The 23,028-nt window shown below is 40.2% G+C and overlaps 1 protein-coding gene across 1 annotated transcript in view; it reads right to left on the bottom strand.

Annotated features, from left to right (window-relative positions):
- The window catches only part of LOC122814273 (coagulation factor XIII B chain-like), a 287,601-nt gene extending 265,281 nt beyond the window's left edge, over positions 1 to 22,320 (bottom strand). The window contains exon 1 of the mRNA XM_044086866.1: positions 22,074 to 22,320. Within this exon, the coding sequence (XP_043942801.1) occupies positions 22,074 to 22,305 (232 nt within the window). The 5' untranslated portion in view covers positions 22,306 to 22,320. The remainder of the gene's footprint in view (positions 1 to 22,073) is intronic.
- Positions 22,321 to 23,028: the final 708 nt, after the last annotated feature.

Here is a 23,028-nt window from a genome sequence, read left to right as displayed (position 1 = left end):
AGAACATCGACATCTGTGCTGTAACAGAGACATGGTTCAAGGCAGTAGAAAGCAGCCCTGCACTACCAAGCTATAAGTCATTCCACACCTTTTGGTCCCAGAACTTGGACCGAAGCTCCAAAGGCAGTTGTGTGTCCATATTCATAAAGGATGTGGACACCTCCAGACTTGTAACCCAACATAACGCATCAGAGATACTTCAGATACAGCTAACATTGGGTAAGGCAGCGATTCAGGTCATAGCCTACTATAGGTCCACAACCATGTCCCAAAACTCACATTCGATGTTCCTAAGCACCCTGGAGAATATTAAGGTCCAACCTAACACTCATACTGGGCAACTTCAACTATCCCTGCATCAACTGTGAAAACTACTCATGCATCAATACACTTGCCCAACATTTCCTGGAATTCATTAATTCCAATGCCCTGGACCAAATCGTTCTTACCCCCACTAGAGGTAGTAACATCCTTGACCTGGTCATTACTAACATGAGTGACCGTTGAGTTACACCAGTAGTCAACTCCTCCCTGGTTAGATCCGACCACAAACTAATCACCTTGGAAATCCACGTCCTTCCCACCCCCACCCCCCCACCCCCACCACCATGAAAAAACTTCTCCAAAGTTAACTTTGGGCTCCTAAAAACAGAGGTGGCTAACTTCACGGCACCCATACAAATGAAGAATAGTTGCATGACTACCGAATCATACACCAATGCACTGTATGAACACATACAGAAATGCATGGATCTCACCATACCCAATAGAATCAAGATGCACTCCTCCAAAAAAAGGAAGCAAATCTGGTGGTCCCCTGCCATAAATAACTCTACAACAGAAGGAGGAATCTGATACGGAATAAGTTGAAGTCCCAAAACTGGAAAAACTCCCTTATCAACCTCAACAAAAAGTTGAGCTCCCTCATCAAATCCTCTAAAGCTAGGTATGAAAACAGAATTGTAGCAGATAGTAAAGACATCCGCAAAGCCTTCTATAATTATGTAAAGAATCTCCATGGCAATACCCAGATTTGCTCTGAGCTACTGCACAATGGTACCTCTTATACCGAGCCAACAGATATTGCCAATATACTGGCCAACAGATTCAGTGCCAACTTTACCCCTCTCCACCCTCCCAAAGAACCAATCACAATACCAGTATATTGCCAGGCACCCAGTATTACTGCTGCACAGGTTAAAACAGCACTGACCAAGGCCAAGAATACAGCTTCTATGGGACCTGACAATATCCCTGGCTGTGTTCTACATAAACTACAGAGTGAACTGGCACCTCACCTGTGTGCCATGTTCAGTCTCAGACTCACCTCAGGCTTTGTCCCTACCAAATGGCACACTGCTACAGTCATCTCTCTCCACAAAGGAGGAGTGACTACAGACCCTGGGAACTATTTCGCCATTAGCTTGATGAGTCTGATATGCAAAGCTATGGAACGCATCATCATGGACCTAATAAACAAGGATATAGGGAATCTCCAAACTCTGGATCCCACACAGTTTGGTTTTTGTGAAGGGTAGATCATGCCTGCTCAACTTGGTCGACTTCTTTGATTCAGTTACCAGAGCTGTGGATGAATGCAAGGTGGTTCATACAGCCTACCTTGATCTGGCCAAGGCCTTTGATATCATTCTCCACTCAGGAATCATAGAAAAACTCACTAAACTAGGCATCAAACCCTATATCACTAGGTAGGTTGCAAACTGGCTCACAGATAGAACTCACATTGTGAAAGTAGCTGACTCCAAGTTGGACTGCTTACTAGTCACGAGTGGAGTCCCACAGGGTTCGGTCCTGGGTCCTCTCCTGTTTGGTATCTACTTGTATGAAGTCCAGGCCAACACGAAGGGACTCTGGCTGACAAAGTTCACAGACAATTGCAAGTTGGAAGCTATTATTAACTCCCCAAGTGATGTTCACATCCTACAGAATAGCATCACTGAGACCAACGACTGTTGTCAGAACCATGGCCTTAAGCTCAATGACAAATAATGTGTCGCTATCCCCTTTGGGAAAAACCCAGTTCATATGAATTACCACATCGATGGTAGTGCACTGAACACAGGAGGCATTATAAGAGATCTGGGAACACAGGTTGAAAGCAACCTCTCTTTTGATCACCACAATGGCACTGTGATCAGAAAGTCCTTCTATGTGTTACATCTCATTATTAAGGGTTTTGCATCGAGGAAGAAAGAGGTCATTGTCTCCCTCTACTCTTCCCTCATTAGGCCAATCATTGAGTACAATGCCCCATTTGGCATGTACCTCACTAGACACCTGCAGCAACTGGTGAGGCTACAAAAGTACCTCATGAAGAGGATCTGAGGCCTTAAACACTTGTCCTATATGGACAGACTCAAAAAACTCAACCATTCTGTGTCTGATATTGCCTACTTAGAGGCGATCTCTGCTTGACCTACAAAGCCATGTCTGACCCAGCTATGTTAGAAATGCTACATCTAAAGAAATCCCAATCTCTCCACACCACACACTCCAGAGACTTCAACCTCATTACCACAAATAAACAGAACATGCTGGAGGGACAGGTTCATAACCCAGAGACTGCCCACGCTATGGAATAGACTTCCCATACATGCCAAGCAGAGTACCTCGCTGACCCTCTTCAAGAGAAATCTTGATGAATGGATGAGAAATAAAAAAATTCACATCGGGGATAAATCCAGTGGCTCTACTCGACAGAGGCGCTGGGAACTAAGGTCGGGTGGCACGATGCCAGGGTTATCCTATGGCTAGGCTTGTAAATGCCCCAGGGCCATTAACCTAATACACACCTATGAACCTATGGTAAGATTTTACACAACTGTACTTCCTGTCACTTTGCTCTGTCATCACTGCCATACATACCTCTCAACTGTCCAGATTTTTGTCTTGTAATTTTTGGTTTGTTCCTTATAAAATTTTAATTTTCTGACAAATCACTGAGGTTTGACTTTACTAAATAAAGACACACATTTGAGGCTTCATATCCTTCAGAAAATGCATACTAAGAAATCCTGTTAGGCTAGCAACTTTCTAAGTTTATAGGTTTATAGGTTTCTAAAGTTTATAAGAGCAGTACTGAACATTTTTCTCAATTTTTGGGCATTTGTTTCTCATTATTTTAGGCTTTGTCCAGATTTTTTGTGCTAAGAGGTTGAAAGACAGGCTGTCATGTGAGTAAGTTGGAATGGAAGCAGTTTAAATATTACCATGTAGGACTAATCATTGGCAGACCAGGAATCAGACACCTGTTAGGTACTGCAAACTGTTTGAATGATGCCAAAAGCTGAACAGTAATCATTTCAGTTATTTGTTTACATATAACAACAGTGGAACTAGAAACTACAGATACACAGTTAAAAGAGAAAAGTGTTGACATAATACAATGTAGTAACTCACCAAGATGTAGCATGTACACTAGGAAGTACATTTGGCTAGTAGCCGGAAATCAGCAAAAAATAAAATACAAAGTGAAAGGAAAAGTTGAGTGCATACTCATTTTTAAACTTTGCATCATTCATGCTTCTACAGATGTACAAGCAGCCCACTCATAAAATATAGTGCATTTGCCTAGTAGTATTCAGACATCAGCACATATCAAACTAGAAGCTGAAAAAGGAACAGAAGACTGTGTCTACTAATGCTCCAACCTTCTGTCACACACTTGCTTTCTATGGAATTACTAGCAGGTCAGAAAGTCACCACACCAGGCTAGTATTCAAAAATCAGAACACAGTAAAACATGAAATGCACACTGTGGTGGTGGTGCTGTGGTAGAGTTGTTGCCTCACAGTATGATGTTGTCCTGTTTGATTCTCAGCTAGAGTGGCTTCTGTGCGAAGACATGTGTGAATGGGCGTACCTTCATTGAAGGTTGTGTGTCAGGGCTGGCAACTCGGCATGTAAAAATCTACTGACAATCATTAGTGGACCGGAGTTCTGCTGTGGCGACCCCTAACCCCAGTTAAAGACACAACAACAACAAGTAAAACATGAAATGCAAAAGAGAAATATGGTTTCCACTACTGTTTGCCTCACTCAGATGCTTTCTGTAGGTAGAAACCATGCCATAAAATTGTAGTTGGCCTGGATTTAGTCACCAAAGAATAAAATAAGAAATGAAGAGAAAAAAACACTCTATTTACTAATGTTTTAAACACCTTGCATTACTGATGTGCTTTGTAGAGTACCAGCAGCAGTCAGGTCATAAAATGCCTGAAAGGCTACTTTTCTCAGTGGGTAGAATGCTCAGATTACACTAATGAATGGCTCACAGAGAGAGCTGTTGTCAGTACAGCTGGAATTTGAGATGGAATTTGGCTAACACCTTTGAAATTTCCTGCAGGCACTCTTTCCCCACCCCCTCAGCCAAAGGTGAGCATGCTCAGAAAGGCAAACCTGAAATGTAAACAAAGGCTGAATCAAAACAGAAAATCCCTGGGACTGTCCCTTTAAAGCCTCTGTTTCCATGGCCCCAGGCAGCCCAATCACATCAAGACCATTTAGAGATGTTCTGTCCTCTTTCATCTGCTCATTATCCATTCTCATCCTTTGATTGGCTGAACCAGTAGCTGTCTTTTTGAACTCAGTTATTGGCTGAACCAGTGGTTGTCTTTTTAAACTCAGTTCTTGGTTAAGAAAAAAATACAGCCATTTTTAAAGTCATAGTCTCTAATAAATTTTCTTTTCTTAACAGAAATTATGTTGCTTTCATATTTAGACAGAGAATTCAGCATGTCCATGTAAACAGAACTGTCAAAAATTCATCAGAAGAAACTATTCTGCTTTCAGTAGAGTAATATCAGACATCAGCACCCTCACAGTCTCAGGGAAATATTAATTCATTAAAATCATACAGTCTTGGCTTAATTTAAGGTTAAGATCTTGCCACTTCTTTAAAATTAATTATTTTATTGTTGCTGCACTTCTATTGGTTTGAATTTGCTCATGTGGTGTATATACATGAAAATGTATTTTAGTATGATTTTAAGCACTGAAGAACAGTTTTATCTCAAAAGCTGTGTATTAAATTTATTTTTACATCACTCAGTGAGTTCCTTTTACTTTTTATCTTTGGGCTGTTTTGTTTGGAGCTCTATACTGGGCATTTACCAATTTGGTTTTTAACTTTGGCACCATATAACTTCAACATTTTGGAATCTGAAAATCATTCAAAAAGGCTACAGTTGGCAGTGGGAGTCCCTGCCTCCTTTTCTGTGGATTCCTCTACAGCCGTCCAGTCAAACCTCCCTTTTTATTCCTATAAAGGAGCAAAGGCTGTCTCAAGGGGGTCTTTGAAATGGTTTAGGCAGATCAAACTGTAAAACGTTTTTAGTCAGGAATCTTTCTGGGGGCAATGAAAGAAGAAACTTGGAGACCACTTTTAGACTTTCCTCTTTAATTTACATAGATGTCCTGGAATTCAAAATACTGTCTGTGCAGTCTCTGTTACCTGTCATTCCACTTCTAAGTTTTTTTTTTTTTTTTTTTGGTAACTCTGGATTTGAAAGATGCTTATCACATCCCAATTCCCAAAGAATTTACCCTTTTTGTTTGTCTACAGCTCCAAGAATAAACAAAGTGTCTGGCAACAGTAATAACCCACTACAGGTTGCATGCTATTCAGATTTTCTCACATTTAGATGACTGCATTATCTTTACAGATTCTTTTACAACTTGCCAATAATCCCTGACTTGGGTAAAAAACATTTTCTCAATCTGAAGTGCCAAGTGAACTTAGAAAAGACTTCTCTCATTTTGTCTCTCAGAATATTGTCTCTGGGATATTTACAGGACACATCCCTAATGATTGGTTTTCTTCCTTGGGATAAAGTAGAGTTTCACAAGAAACAATTTCTGATATTCTCTAACCAGTCTCTGACATCTGTTAGGGAATATATCAGGTTTCTGGGTTTCATAGCTTCTATAATTTGCATTAATTTAGCCAAACTTCTCATTAGGAAATAATTAGTCAGACAGCCATTAGGAAAATTCAATGGTTCCTCAAATAATTTTGGACCCAGCACCCTTGAACATTTCAAATTCCAATGCTAGTAGTGTAAGAACAGAATTATTCTTGTGAGGGATCATTCATCTCTCAACTTGTGTCTCCCCTTTACCCTTCCAGCCCCTACTCACTCTATAACCCCACATGCCTTGGACTTTGCTTGGGGTGCTGTATCCAGTGTTGTGAAAATTCAGGGTTTGTGGAACAAGCAGGACAGACAGAAACACAAAGAAATGGTGCTACCAAATGCAGTCAAATCTCTGAATCATTTTTGGGTTCCAGGCCTTCTTCTAGTAATAACGGATAACACCACAGTGATGTGGTACATAAACAAAAGGGTTGAGAAATCTTACCTCCTTTGCTGACCAGCTATGGTAGTCTGAGATTTAGTAACTCAATGCAAACTATCCCTAAAGGGTACACAATGGCAGATTTAGGCCTTGGTGCGCCCTCCCCTTTGTTTTTTTTAAAACACCCTTACAGTGTGGTATAAAAAATTGCTTTTTAACTGTCTCAGTTGAAATCAGAAAATATCCAACAAAAGTGGTACACAGTTGAGAACGTACCTCATTTGTTTGTACATTTTCCGATTTCAAACCACAGAAGCTTTATTTTCCTTCAAGTATGTATTTTCCATCTTGCTTCACAAGTCATGATGGAACACTCAATTAGAGTATACAGTCAGGTAACTTGATAACCCTAAGATCCTGAGTGTCTCTTCTAACCTGTCTCCCATCATGACTGTTAATCTACCGGATGGTGAGACTGAGAGAAGCTTGTCTGAGGAACGGTTGAAGAAGAAAAAAAGAGCACAAGGTACTTGAAGGACAGCTACAGGCTACACAACATTCTGGACTATTTCTGAGGCATTAACTCTTTCACTTATGATGTGGTGTTAAACTATGTTAACAGCACCTTGAAATCCTACTTTCTGTAAGTTTTTCAGTTGCCGTACTTAAAAATGTGGTAGCGCTATTCTCACGGTTATTTGAATGTTTGGTCACTCCTATTGCCATAGATGTTTGCCATGGAAATACTCCCTTCCCTATGACATTTTTTTATTTGTTCCACATTATGAAGGAGAGTGTTCCTTATTTTGTAGATGGAAGGTCGAGAGTTATGATTACTACTTGTATTTGTCTGCCAATTCTTTCTCTTCCTAGTGAGATGAAAAGATGGCACAGTTTCTTAAGGAAAGTGATAGCTTTTCCTTAGCAATTTAAATGACTTTTCTACATGTTTCAGAGCCTTAATACTGGCAACACATATGAGATTACTGGTATTCAGTGTGGCTCGCAATTCCCATATTCATTCATTTAAACAGCTGCAGCTGTGCGGCTGTATTAATGATTCTAACACTGGAGTGAAAGAACTGGGAATGGAAAAACAAGGACAGTTATAGCAAATTTAAAGATCTTTTTTTCTTCGAAGTGTAAGTAATGATGTATACAGCTCGTGTAAGTTTTAAAGTGAGATATGGTGTAAGTGGAAAGTGAGCAAAAGTGCAATTTAGCTGTAAGGGAAAACAAAAAAAAAATAACTTTGGTGGGAATACAAAAAAGGAGAGCAGAATATTTAATTCAGAAGTTAGAAACTGAGTTGACTGAAGGATTCTAGCATGTTGTGGCTAAATCTGGGTTAGATGAGAAAATGAAACATAGGAAGTCGTAAGGAAAGTCATTAAAGTTAGCACAGAAGGCAGTAAATGTAACTCATAGACTGGGAAAATAATTTTAACAGTAGAAGTAACTTGTCATTTAACATTTCAGTATTCTATATGTCATGTTTTAACTCTGTTAGCACAGTATTGGCTTTAAATAACTTGAGGTTGGGAGTTGGCATAATGGTTAAGTTATTTACCTCAAAAACACAAGGTTCAGGATTTCCTAGGATCATAGGCGGTTACTAGGGCCTTTTACAAACAAGCCTAGCCATTGTTTACCCTTGTTCCTTCATAGACTGAGAGAAACAGCCTGAATTAGCATGTGAATTTATGATCAGCACCGACTGCCCCTATTCAAGAGGGACATATATTAAACCCCTGGGATGAATTTATGGTTTCCTATCCAACTGTCCAAGTTACAATTAAATAGAGTCATTGAGCAGTTCTGTTTTACTTGCATTGGGAGTTTGTTCCAGAGGAGTAATAACCTGTGGGAGATGCATCTGTCTCTCCAGCAAGTCCTGTTTATGTTCCAGAGGGGGTTGGGGAGGGTGGCCTAATGGTTAAGGTGTTTGCCTTACAAACACAAGGTGCAGGGTTTGAGTCTCACAAGGGATAATTGGCTATGCTTAAAATGCCTCACAAGGGCAGTTAGCTTAGTATGAACCTATGAGCTGTAAACCTACGAACTATGAACTATGTTGCAGGCTAGGTTAAAGTCTCTAGAGTTAGTGACTCTTGCCCCATAAGATTTGCAGATTTGTAACATTTCCATTAAGGCAGGGTCTGAGACCGCTCTGTAGGCCAGGCATAAGTTGCCTTGAAGCAGTCTATACAATACAGAGTATAGTGACAGAGCCTTCAGTCTGTGCGTATAGGTCATGTGATGAAGGCCTTGAATTTTCTTGGTGAGAAACCGTTGAGGTCTCTCCAGCAGCAGCAGGTGTCTGATGAGGTACATATAGAAGGGAGGAACGAGTAGAGAGGAGTTATAAACCTCCTTCTTTTGGATGCTGTTCCCTTGCTTATGAGATGGGCAACATAGAAGGCCTTCCTCACCACTGTGGATACATAATAATCGAAGGTAAGGCTGCTATCAACCTGCATTCCCAAGTGTTTCACCACTGGGTTTGAACTTAGGGGGTATTTGTAATGTTGTAATTTGCCAGGACTTCACGTTTACTGAAGGGGATGATAATACATTTTTTTGTGTTAAGTTTAACTCCATGGCTTTGGCACCAGTCATTTGTCTGCATAAGCCCTTTTGTAATATGGTGACATTGTTTTGGGATTCAATGATTGCATCCAGTTTGCAGTCATCAGCGAATTTGGTAAGCCATAAGCCATATATTTTCACCTGAACGTCTGAGAAATAGATTCCCAACAGAAGTGGACCCAGCACAGATCCTTGTGAAACACCACTAGCAACAGCTGTGCTGGTAGAGGTGGAAACCCCTACTTTAACTGTATGAGTTCTGTCGGTGAGCCAGTTGGCTACCCATCTAATGACATATGGGTTTATCCCCAGCTTCTGTCTTTTTTTTAATTTCTCTAAATCTTTTGGGTTTCTAATACCATGATAGGAATGGACCCCATTCCTAAGTCAGCGTACGATTAAAGTTCATGAAATTAGTATTGTTTTAATCTTTGATGTCAGCCAGAAGTGCTCTTCATAGCGCCCGCAATGTGCCCAGTAATGACTCCAGCAATTTATATGGAGTTACATGTATTGGTAACATATCTAAATACGACTGAAGATTCTTTTTTCATAGGTTCATAGGTAGGTACCAGGCTATTGGCCCTAGGGCCTTTATAAGCCTAGCCAAAAGTTACCCTGGCTTTCGCCACCCAAGAAAATTATTTTTCTGTGCCCCTGTCAAGCAGAGTCACAGAAGTGATCCCTGGGGTGAATTTTCTATCTCCCATCCAATCATCAAGATTTTTTTTATAAGACACATTGCTCCTACTACTATTGGGACTGTCTGGGTATCTTTCTTCCACATTGCTGTCATTTCTGCCTGCAAATCCTGATATTTTATGACTTTGTGTCTCTGTACAGAAGAATAAAAATAAGCACAAATACATATCTGTCTCTCCAACATATTCTGTTTAAGTCATAGACAAAATTTGTGTTCCTAGACCTTGTATTTCTGGTATTCTTTGACTTAACGTGTATGTAAGAGATTCATAAGTGTGGGGTTTGTGGATGCCTTGTAAGCCAGGCATAGATCATCTCTCAGTAATCTCTAGGAGACTGAGTAGACGGAAAGATCTTTAAGGTGCTCTGCCTGCTTTTTCATATTTTTTTCCCATAATACGTAGTTCCTTATATTTCTATGTGTGTGTGCGTGTGTGTGTGTGTTTGCATAGTTATTCACTGGCTTTGCAATTCTTATTTACTTATAAAGTTGCTTGCAAAGCCGGGGTGGTGCAGCGGTAGCATTGTCGCCTCACAGCAAGAAGTTCTCCCATTCATTTCTTGGCTGGAGTGCCTTCTGTGTGGAGTCTGCATGTCCTCCCCGCAGTCGAGTGGCATTTGAAAGACATGCGTGAATGGGCGTGCCTTTGTTGAAGGTTGAAGGCATCGGGCTGGCACCTCGGCACCATAAAAACTGACTGCCAATCATTAGCGGACCGGAGTTCCACTGTGGCAACCCCTAATTGGGAAAAGCTGAAAGAAAAACAACAACAACTTACAAAGTTGCTTGCATTTGCTATGGTACATGCTGAGGTGGTATCACCTTTACTGGGACTTTTTGCTAGGCCATCATAATACATATGCAAACTGTGTTATTATGGGAGAGGTCTGTGACCTACCATGAGTAACCAATAGCTGGTACTGTCTGTAAATTTGCAGTATGCTAGGCAGGGGTCACCTACCTCCACTACCACAACCAGAACACAATGATGTGCAAAAGAATATATATATATTGCTGTCTTTTCATATGTGCTGTCAGAGCATCTTAAGGATCTTTCCACAGCCCCTCCACAGCCAGTGTTCCACCCACCTCCACCCTACAGTAGTGTACTTTCCAGACTGCACCCTCCCTTCTTGAAATTTTTGGATCCGCCAATGGTAGTCAACTGACCAGACTGTGCCCCCCCCCCCTTGCAGATTCCTAGATCTGCCAGTGGGATATACATCCCATGAGAGCAAAATGTTGTTGCAGAAAAGCTAAGGAAAACTGAGGCAGACCCCCATGAATTGAACTTGAGTTTGGGGGGGGGGTCTTCCAGGAATAGATCAAACTGTGGGAAACTCCTTAAGATCTGTTTACCTCCATTCACAACAGACACCTAAATAAATTCTGCTCCATGGCTCTTTGTACAAAGGCTTTTGTTCTAAAAATCAAGAAAAACTTCCCCATGATAATTGTGGTGAGCCTTTTTGGCCAAGGCAACAGTGGTTCTCCCTTCTTTTGAAAACAACCAAAAAGGAATTACCATAAACTTCTTTACAGAATGGGCCATCTCACACAAAATAAGGGTTGTTTGACAGACCCCAATCTTAAGATTTTTCAGCTGACTTCCTGAATGATAGAGTTTTAAAACATTTTTGACACCTCAGTTCTGAGGATATGCAACAGATTTTAAAGTAGGCTATTAAACCTGCTACTAGAAAACCATATATGGGTAATTTGAAAAGATTTTATAGTTGGGATCAAACTAAGAACCAAGATCCTTTTCTGGCCTGGATGATACTGGGAGAGTCCTTTAAGGACCTGGTTATCAGAAGACTGGATGGCAAGGCATAGAGACATATCCCCATCTATGGGAATGAAGACATCTGTCTTCCAGGCCTTTGAACAAGGAGTTGTATGAGTTATTATAAGAACATAGCAACATACTAGGCAAGTGATCACATGCCCACACAATGCCTAACCTTATACACATTTAAGCAAACCTTTTTCAAGCACTTAATAGTTCCCACCTTCCAAAATTAGCAGGGCTGTACATGATAGCCCTAGAGTAGATTTTTGCCTACCTATCCAGTCATCAGGACTGGTCTTAAAGGTAACCAAAGTAGTACCTTGTTGGACATGTAGTGGAAACATATTCCATAGGTAGGAATATGTTGAGTTAAGAACCTATCCCTACAATGAGTCTTGATTATTTGTTGTTGTAGATTAAGGTCCTTAGTGTTGGCATTTGTTGAGCTACTGATTTTGCAAAGAAACAGGAGGTTGAGTAGAACTGGGTATTTCATGGCTCATAATTCAAGACACTGGTCTCCTTCCTGCAACCTATAGGGTACACAGTATAAAGAATGTTGTGCTAATCTACTGGGGTAGTTGAAAGAGAGGACCTGATAAGGGAAAGGAAGATTACAGTGGTAGGATAACATCACTGGATCTTAAAGATATTCCCAAGGAAATCATCTGGGTCTGATAGAAGGATTTCCTAACTGTGATGGAGACATGATAATCCAATGAGAGACAGAGTTATCCACATAAGTCTTTTATGACCACATCTGTCTGAAGAGGAGTACCATTTATAACATGTGAGTTAGGAGAGACTTTTCTGCCAAATGCTACTATGCTGCATATTTTTCATTTAGTTTGAGACCTTTTTTTGATACAGCAGATATGTGCATATTCCACCCCTTGCTGGAACTATTTTGCATCAGAAAAGAGCAATAACAGTGTCCGGTTTACAGTCATCAGTAAACTTGGTCTAGGATATTGGATTGGATATCTCAGAAATAAATATCAAACAGGAGAGGGCCAAGAAGTGATCCCCATGGCAACCCACTAGTTACACTAGTTATAATTTTACATTCCAGAGATGGAATAATCAATGTTCACAACTTGGCATCTATTGGACAAGCAATTAGGATCTAGTGGACAATTTAAGAATTTAAATTAAGCTTGACTAATTTTTCAATAATACTACCATGGGGGATAGTGTCAATAGTCTTGGCCAGTTCAAGATAAGCAGTGTGCACAGAATGGTCACTGTATACAGGCCCTGTAACCTTTTCAAAGAATGTTACTGGGTTCAGGAAACAGGACCTGTCCCTCACAAAGCCAGACTGATTGAGATCTAGATGAGTAAATTTGCCTAGACTGCATAAATGAGTTCTACTATAATACTACTAGTCCACTACCATACATACTCACAACTCAAGATAGTCCACAACTTCATTCATTTCCTTGAAAAATATGCTCCAACCAAACTCCAGTTCTAGATAGCATTGCCACCTATCCTGTATTTTTCTGGATTACATATAAATCAGAAAGTTAGTCTAGTAGTCTGGAAAGCACTGTACAAACAGAATGGTAGAGTCTGTAAAAAAGGAGACATGGAATACTTTTCAATTGAAACGCATTGCTAACACAGTGTGTTTAAAAGTGGAACTTGTATAAACAAGGGAGAAGGGTTAAGTAAGGTATTCCAGCTCGAGATGATGTAGGCATTTATGTCATAAAATTGGCAGGAGAGTGGGTGGGGTGGATGGGATAATTGGCAGAAAGAGGCAGGGTTGTAGGAAATGCAAAGGGCTTTGGTCCGGTTTTTACCACATAGAAAGGTGGCAACCCTCTATATTACTTACGATCAAAGACAGCTGATGCCAGTCCGGTAACCTCCACCACAAGAATTGCTCACAATAAGGCACTGCTGTATCAAACCAAGTTTATTTAACGTCAACAGAAGTAAAACCACGTTTTCGTCGAAAAAATACGACTTCATCAGATAAAATCTCAAGTAGACTGCTGTTTAAATACTTCTCATGCTGCCATAAATTACACAATTATCCAATAATCTAATAAATAAATGAAATGAACATATAAATTTAAAGCTATATGTGTGTACTAAAACTATATTACTTCTGTCAAGTAACAAATCTCTTTCTTCCATCTCCAAAACAAGCAACTAATCTGGGAATTCTGTATACTTCTGCCAAGTCACTAACAAACAAAAATTGACCCAGCTAATATATATATATATATATATATATATATATATATATATATATATATATATATATATTTATATATGTATATATATATATTTTTTTTTTGTCACACCTTGTACCTTTTCTCTAAATACTTGTGTTTTTTTTTCACTTCTCCTTTCTTCTTTATCAGGCCAGAAAGATAGTCACTAAACTAAAAGGAGTAAAGTACAGGTGTGTAAGTTGAACTTTTAACAGTAGATGTTCGAATGATTACTGCTGCAGTAACCTTAGCTGTATGGGTTATATCCTGCAAAGGATAACAGTTGGACAACTTACAAAGCTTCAGGGAACCTTCCCTATGCCTAAACCATTAAGCATCTTGAGGTCAGCTGAATAAAAGACAAGTTTGAACTTGAAGCCCTTCAGAGCTTTCCATCTAGCAGAGAAAGGGAGTCTGAGCCCTGAGAGGACAAGGCTAGGAATAACAAAAAATAAATGTCCACACCCTGGCATAAACAAACACACCAAAAAAAAACAAAGGGATAGAGGGAGGGAGTGGCTACTGCAGCAGCAGTTATTATGGCATTTGAGGCTTAATATCAGTACACTGACTGGCATTAATGATTGCATTTCTGTTTCATGTTTTAAAATGTAGGACTGCATTTTCTGACATATATACACACATATTTTTTATTAATTAGTGCCAGTTTTGATACTACTGATTTGGTTGTTTGAGGCAATAGTACAAAATTATAAAGCAAACTAAAAAGCAGCCATAGTACACATTGTGCATTATTAACATTTCTGAACACCATCAATCAAAGTAGGTGTCAAGGTCAGCATGTCTATTCCATTTTTCTGGATCTCTAAAAGAATTGACTGTCATCCTAAGTTACTACACATCCACTCTAAAACTGGTCTCTACTAGTAGTATAATATAATGTGGTTTAATACCTATCTTTCTGACATAGTTGTGTGTTATATGACAAAATGCTTACTCTGCCTTCATGCCCACAACTGTAGGTACCTCCCAAAGATCCATATTGTGTTGTGAAGGAAAGGTTAGTTTGGTTTTTATTTGTTGTATTTTTTATTACTTTATTGCCTTTTTATATTTTGAATACTGTGATTTGTTTTCTTTACCTTGTGTTTTACTTTTATTCTGCTTTTAACTGCATATTAAAACTTCAAAAGAGACCACAGCTCTGTCTCTTGTGAGTCAGGCAGAAATGTTTTTCTCCACACACCCACCCGGTTACTGTTGTGTTCTTAAATACCACCGTCTTTCTAGTTGCCTGCCTCTTATGTTAATTTGACCATATATCTCATTTCCTCTCTGCTTTCACTGGCTTGTGTGAGTAAGCACAAAATTATCATTTTGTGAAATCACTCCCCTTCATCTATTTAAATGTATTGGCCATCATACTGTATTCCATAGTACTAGAATACAAAAGTGACCACCCCCTTTCAATCTATCTTGCTGTTTTAAAAATAGTTACTGTCCACTAAAACTTAACTTTTTAGACAGGCAAAACTTAAGTTACCTACTTTCACATCTAACTTATCTAGTGCACACTGCAGTGTTTAGAATAGACCATTTTTTTCATCTTACCTTTAAACATCCCTCTGCCTAGCACTTGCTCTAATACCTGCTGGAAAGCACTAGAAAGCCTTAAACTGATACAAGCACTCAACTGTCCTTGTTAATAAGGAGAAATTAATCTTAGGCACTAAGCCTATACTTGCAAAGTACCTTGCTAAGGCAAGGGAAAACAGCTCCTGTACTTTACAAAAAAAGCACCAAACCAGGCATGTCCAAGGGTCAGTTTCCGGTGATTTCCCCTGTCCACCTGGTGAATCTGGGCATACTAGGGCAATGCAGCAATTGTCTCATGTACACAGACAACCCTCTCCTCCTACCACCCAACACTACAACCTGTGAGACATGCACTTACATAACCAAACTGGAAGCAGAGCTCTCTCCACCCAAGATTGTGGTAGACAGCCAAGAGGAGAAGGTTAACACCCACACTACACCTCCAGCAACACATAGCCCTTCTAAATCCATACCACCAACACCCACACATAGCAACATTAAATCCACATATGCAGATGCCCTTAACTGTAAGGCCCAAGCAACAAGGATCTCTGAAGCTGAAATGCAACAAGCACCAATCACAACCAAAGTGTCACATAGCTCACAACACCAGTGTGCCACCCAGCAAGACACTAAGGCAAGACAACGTACCTAACACTTTAGTCATAGGAGACTCTATAGTCAGGCACACTGATGTCCCACTCACTAGGCTGAAAAAGGAGAAAATTACAGTCAGCTGCCTGTCAGGTGCCAGGATCCGCCACATAATGCATGTACTCAAGTCACTCCACAACAAGTACAAATATGACTCTGTCATTGTCCATGTTGGAGTGAATGAATTGAGATGTACCTCCCTGGACTACATGAAAAGAGACATGGAAGAGCTCTTGGATCATGTGGCCCAGGCAGGTATGCCCCTAGCCCTGAGTAGCATCCTGCCTTCATCCAGAATGATACCACAATATAAGGACAAAATGATTAACTTCAACAATTGTCTAAGCTTCTGGTGTCATTCAAAGGGTATCCAGTATCTGTCTGCCTGGGACGACATGATTGACAGACCACGATGCTTTGCCAGAGATGGTCTGCACCTGTCGCCCCTGGGATTCAGGTTACTGGCTAAGGCTCTTGCCACCCCTATAGTGCCTTTTTAGGCAAAGTTCAAAGGACAAAACCAGCACCATAACAGGTACAAGCATGCAAATTCTGAAGTTAATACTACTCATTGCTAGAAGTCTAAACCTCAAAATGCTCTCTCTCGAGGCACTCCTAAAAATGGAGAACATCGATATCTGTGCAGTAACTGAGACCTGGTTCAAGGCTCCAGAGAGCACCCCTGCAATACTAGGCTACAACTCTTACAACACTTTTTGGCCACCAAACCAGGACCGAAACAGTAAAGGTGGAGGAGTGTCCATATTCACTAAGGATATTCACACCACCAGGCTAGTTGCCCAACACAATGCATCTGAAATTCTCCAGCTGCAACTAACACTGTAAGACTGCAATCCAAATTGTAGCTTGCTACAGATCCCCCAAAATGCCCCAAGATTCTCACTACACCTTTCTAAACATACTGGAAAATATTAAGATACAACCAAACACCCTAATACTGGGTGATTTCAACTACCCTGCCGTTAACTGGGAAAACTACTCATGTACCAGCACCTTTGCCCAATGGTTCTTGGAATTCATAAATTCCAATGCCCTGGATCAACTAATCCATAGTCCCAACAGGGGCTCCAATATCCTAGACCTGGTCATTATCAACATGGGAAATTGATACTCCATACCTTTGGTCACCCCCTAGTTGGTCAGGTCTGACCATAAGCTAATCACCCTTAACATCCACATCCCACCCCCACCCCCCGGTAAGGAAACCTCCACAAAAAACTTCTTCAAAGCCAACTTCATGCTACTTAAGTCAGAAGTGACAAACTTCATTACACCCATGCAGATGGGAACTGAAAGTTCAACTGCTGAATCCTACACTAAGGCACTGTACCAGCACATCCACTAATGCATGAATCGTGCCATCCCAAATAGAACCAAGATGCTCTCCTCCAAAAAAAGGAAGCCAATCTGGTGGTCCCCTGTCACAAACTTTACAACAAAAGGAAGTAATTGTTGCAGAAAAGAGAAAAATCCCAGGATGCAAACAACTCCCTTACCAGCCTCAGTAAGAAGCTGAGATCCCTCATAAAATCCTCCAAAGCTAGTTATAAAAATAAAATTGCCAAAGATTCCAAAGACAACCACAAGGCATTCCATAACTATGTCAAGAATCTAAATGGCAATGCTCAGAATGGCATTAAATATACTGATTCCAAGGATATTGCCAATATCCTGGCAGATCAATTCAGTGCCAACTTCACCCCCCCCCTCACCCCCTAAACGGCCCATCTCAATACCGGAAGATTCCGGTAATAATGGCCACACAGATAAAAAATGCACTCTCCAAAGCTAAGAATACAGTATCCATGGGACCAGATGACATCAAGGGCTGTGTATTACATGAACTGCAAAATGAACTGGCACCTCACCTAAGTGTCATGTTTAATCATAGCCTCACCTCAGGCTTCATGCTCACTGAGTGGTGCACAGATACAGTTATCCTACTCCACAAGGGGGGATCCACCTTGAATTCTGCGACTACCGCCCCCTCAGTCTGACGAGCCTGATCTGCAAGGCCATGGAATGTATTATCATGGAACTTATAAACAAAGACATTGGCAACCTTCAAACACTGGACCCCACCCAGTTTGGGTTAGTGAAGGGCCAATCTTGTCTCCTGAACCTGATTGACTTCTTTGAATCAGTCTCCAGAGCCGTTGACGAGGGTAAGGCCATCCACACAGCCTATCTAGACCTTGCCAAGGCCTTTGACACCATCCTCCACTCTGGAATCATAGATAGACTTACTAAGCTGGGCATTAATCCCTACATCACTCGATGGATTGCCAACTGGCTTACCGACAGAACCCACACTGTAAAAGTAGTCGACTCCAAATCCAGCTCCAGACAAGTGACAAGTGGAGTACCTCAGGGGTCAGTCCGCGGACTGCTCTTGTTTGGCATCTACTTCTCTCTTCTACAGGCCAACACTAAGGGACTCTGGCTAACAAAGTTCACAGATGACTGCAAACTGGGAGCCATTACTGAATCCCCAAATGATGTGGATACTCTACAAAAGGGCTTTACAGAAACAGATGCTTGGTGCCAGAGCCATGGGCTCAAGCTCATTGCCAAGAAATGTATAGTTATCCCCTTTGGGAAAAAAAATGTACCCATGAATTACTACATAGATGGCAGTACACTAAACACCAAAAGTGTGATAAGAGACTTAGGGACACAGGTGGACAGTGGTCTCACGTTCGATAACCACATCACCACAACAGTCAGGAAATCCTTCTATGCGGCACACCTCATCACTAAGGACTTTTCATCCAGGAAAAAGGAGGTCATTGTCCCACTGTACTCATCCCTCATTAGACCCATTATAGAATACAATGCCTCATTTGGTATGTACCTCTCAAGACATCTGCAACAACTGGAAAGGCCGTAGAAATACGTCACTAAAAGAATCACAGGCCTAAAGCAGATGCACTACGCTGACTGCCTTAAAAAACTCCAGCTATACTCTGTCGCATATCTTCTACTCAGAGGTGATCTCTGCTTAACATACAAGGCCATGTCAAACCCAGAGCTGTTGGACATGCTACACTTAAAGAAATCCCAATCCCTCAGAGCCACACGCTGCAGGGATCTAAACCTTGTCATCACAGTAAACAAAACATGCTGGAGGGATAGGCTCTTGATGCAGAGACTCCCCCCCAGACTCTAGAATAGACTGCCCATACATGTTAAGCAGAGTGCCTCTTTGGCCCTCTTCAAAAGCAACCTTGACGACTGGATGGGAGAAAGGAAAATCACCCCTGGGATCATGTCAGTCACCCTGCTAGACAAGAATCCAGGGAAGTAAATAGTGTGGGAAGAAATAGCCAGGGGAATTGTTATGGCTAGGCTTGTATAGGCCCTAGGGCCGATAGCCTAGTGCCAACCTATGAACCAATGAGCCTAATATTCTAAGTATTCATGAACAAATTATCTCTTGCCTCAGGTCATTCAGCTTTCAGAAAATAAGCAGATGATTCTACCATCATGTATCTGACCCTCACCATATGCAACAATCATACTTTTGGTTTGAAATCTAGCTACAGCAATCTTGCCTCCTGTATAACCATTATAATGCAAAACTACACACACACACACACACACACACACACACACACACACACACACACACACACACACACACACACACACACACACACACACTTTCACAATCTCATCTTCACAAAGTATCAAGTCAGCGCTAGTCACTAGTACTAAATTACTTGGGAATCCTACAGACTTGACCTTTCAGCTACATATACAGAATTCAATGAAGAAAACTTACTAAAAATGATGGCTACTATACAAGGCAAACTTTTAATTTAATGGCAAACCCAGACATATATTTCATTCTCCTGCCAACTATTCTATATGTTTCGCTCATCTTCATAAATCTTAATGTTTCTCAAATAATAAAGCTGGAGCAATGATACAATTTCCCCAACAGATCCCACCATAGCACATAGCTCACAAAACTAAAACAAGTAGAATTCCCAAACTACTGAAGACATATATAGCTAAAAGTATCTCATGAAATGTCTATCCCTAAAATAACTTATGCAGTGGTATTTACCCACCAGACCTCTCTGCTCAAATTACGAATATTTCCCTTGCACACAGAAATCTTACATTTCTCATGACAGTGCCATTCATGGCAACTACATCTCCAAACTTTGGAACAGTATTCCTTCTGATCTCAGACAAATAAAACAGTATTTTACTGACAAATCTTGGTTATGCCACTGTAAGTTCTCTCCAGGATTACCTATCAAAAACAGACTCATGACAATGTCTCTTTATCACTTTCTCCTGTAAGGGTAATCTATCATACTGCCATCTGAATGTCATGGAAAATGAATTCCTGCTGACTTTGCTAGCAAAACACCATATTCACTTTTGCATATACTCTTTACATATACTTTTTTTTCCCTGTACATCTTACCTATAAAAACATACTTACTAAAATCATTACACTGGCACTTTCATTAAAGATAAAAGAAGTAAGTTATTTCTCTTTTAACTGACTTTATATGTCACATTTGTTAGCCTTCATCAGCTGCAGTTATTTTGAATACACATCCTGTAATATGTAGAGAATATGCTCTTGCTGTTCTATCAATGTGGTCATTTTTAAATGAATACTATAATAAGTATTGTGATACGGTCTTGCTGTTTATGATTGAAATATTTTTTTTATGGAAATGCCTCTATGTTCTTTCTATATTTTTGTACATTGACTTCAATCTGCTGAGTGTTTATAAGTGTTTTCCCCAGGTTTTAGCTGAAAAAATGCCTTTGATCAAATATAAATAAATAAAATAAATAGCTATGCCTCATGTCAATACATTTGTAAATGTGTTGTAAATATGTTATAAAGTCTCTCTAACTCTAGGTATAATTCAGTGGTACAGAAGCACTGCTTACTGTAAAATGCCTATGATCATATACTGTTATCATTAATGAACTGTTACTGTTTTATCTGTGTATGTTATACACAGCTCCCTACTGTAACCCTAAGACTTGCTAAATGCGAGCTCAGTAAGAATGAGAAAAGGTCCAAAATTACAGGAGAACAGTGAATGCCTAACATCGCTGTTCTCCTTTAGTGTTATATGCAGGGGGCAAACCCTGGGCACCCCCCAATGTGGGAGGCAATCCTCTACACCACCAGAACTTATATATACCAACTCAGAGATCATCAAACCTCTGAGTAAAGGTAACATTCTGAGAAATTCCAGCCATAGTATACATCATACTGCATTTTGAGTTATAGTCTCAGTATACCTGGACTTCCATTAACCAGTCATGCAATATCAATTACTTATCATTATACATTGTTATTGCTAGTTTTTACTACATATTCAGTGATAGTTTTATTGAATTACTGTGTTCTGCTGCTCCATGACTGAGCAGGGTCATTTCACAAGTCTATTTCCTGGTTAACATAGAGAAACAAAATAAACTGAAATAAATAATGGTCAAATTGCTCAAGTGTATGCAATATTCATTCAGTATTTACAGTTGTGACTTTCTCTTGTCAGACATGTAACAGACTCATAGCTGACTATATTAATTAAGCAGGAGTGGAAAAGAAGTCCCTTCAATTGCAAAAGTGTGGGCTTGCCTTTCTCCAGAGGGATGAGAGAGGAAAAGTGGGGAAACATGCCTAAAATGTCATGAATCCAATTGGAAGATAGGGCTCATTAATATGCCAACAACCAGCTCAATAGTGTGGGTGGTGTCCTCTTAGACATGGGGCACAGCTCTTCATGATCTTTTTATTCTGCCCCCACTGGTATCATGCTCCACACACTGTGGGAAGATAGGGCTTATCTGAGTACAAATCCACCCAATTGCTGTCCTAAAAGGCAGCATGGATAACTGTACAGTCTCCCATCCCTCTCCATCGCTAAGCTTTATTGACACAGCTACCTGCTCTTCAAGCTAGGGAACACTGCCAGCCTCATGGCATGAATGGCGGTGGAGGGCATAGTGATAGAACAAGAATAATCAACATCAAGTGTCTTATTGCACTCGAGACCTTCGGCACAGAACCATCCCATAAACATTGCAAAAACCAAATAAATACTCATCAATCAAAATTTCGTTTTTTTACTTTCTTTTTCTTTCTTTTTTTTTTTAATCTACCTGCTTTCAATGAAATATCCTTTGTTCTTGTACATTAAAATAATGGAAAAGAGTAAAGACTTACATCTGCACTCTGGCAAGGCCGTCCAGTTTCCATCAATGCAAAATCTTTTTTCACGTTTTTCTTCACTTGGGAACAAACCCTGTTTGCACTCATAAATTACTGAAGAACTGTGTAGGTAATCTTCTTTGGAAACTTGTCGTATTTTTGCAGTGTAAGTGTCTGTTGGTACCTCACATTTCTTTGTAGGATCTAAAGAAATATATATATTTAATAGAAAAATTCTAATTTGCATGTAAAATACTTTGTAGGGCAATAGTTTGCTTGAATATCTTAGGACTGAATCTCAGTGGCAGCTAGTGATATCAATGTAAGGGAGGCATACTACAGATGCACACTTGTACACACACACACACACACAAACACACACACACACACACACACACATACACACACACACCACTAATTAACAGTAATGAACACAATTCACCTCATTCCTGACACACACATGGACACACCATCATACTACCTACCTATCCTGAGTTTACAGACTATCCCTGATGTTGCTTCTTATTTTCACCATCCCTCACAAATAACAAATGATTACAGTCAGTCAGTAATGCCAGTCATTAACATTTCTTTTTTTATTGTTCTGAAAATGTATTGTGATACAGGATCTGTTGCTGTATTAACTCTTTATGTGGTTTACAGCAATATTTATAAAGACTCCCTGCTGTCATCTCATGACCACCCCCCTCCCCCGGCTTTGTCTGGAAGTTTAATGACACCCATACATTATGGACCTTTACAGTCAATAATGCCAGACATGAGTTTCACAATTTTTCCTGAAGTGTTTTGTGCTGCAAAATCTGAGTTAGTAATTTCAGCTGTATTGTAGGATGCTTTCTAAAATGCATGAAACATGACCTATCAGGTAGCTTCCAAACAGGTTTCATGCCTCATGAATGGAGAAAGGCAACAGTCATCCCTCTGTACAAGGGTCGGCCATCTACAGACC

This window comes from Protopterus annectens, chromosome 10.part0, assembly GCF_019279795.1.
Source record: "Protopterus annectens isolate FY-2018-M chromosome 10.part0, PAN1.0, whole genome shotgun sequence".
Classification (NCBI taxonomy): Eukaryota; Metazoa; Chordata; order Ceratodontiformes; family Protopteridae; genus Protopterus; species Protopterus annectens.
This window is presented reverse-complemented; position numbering and strand designations above follow the sequence as displayed.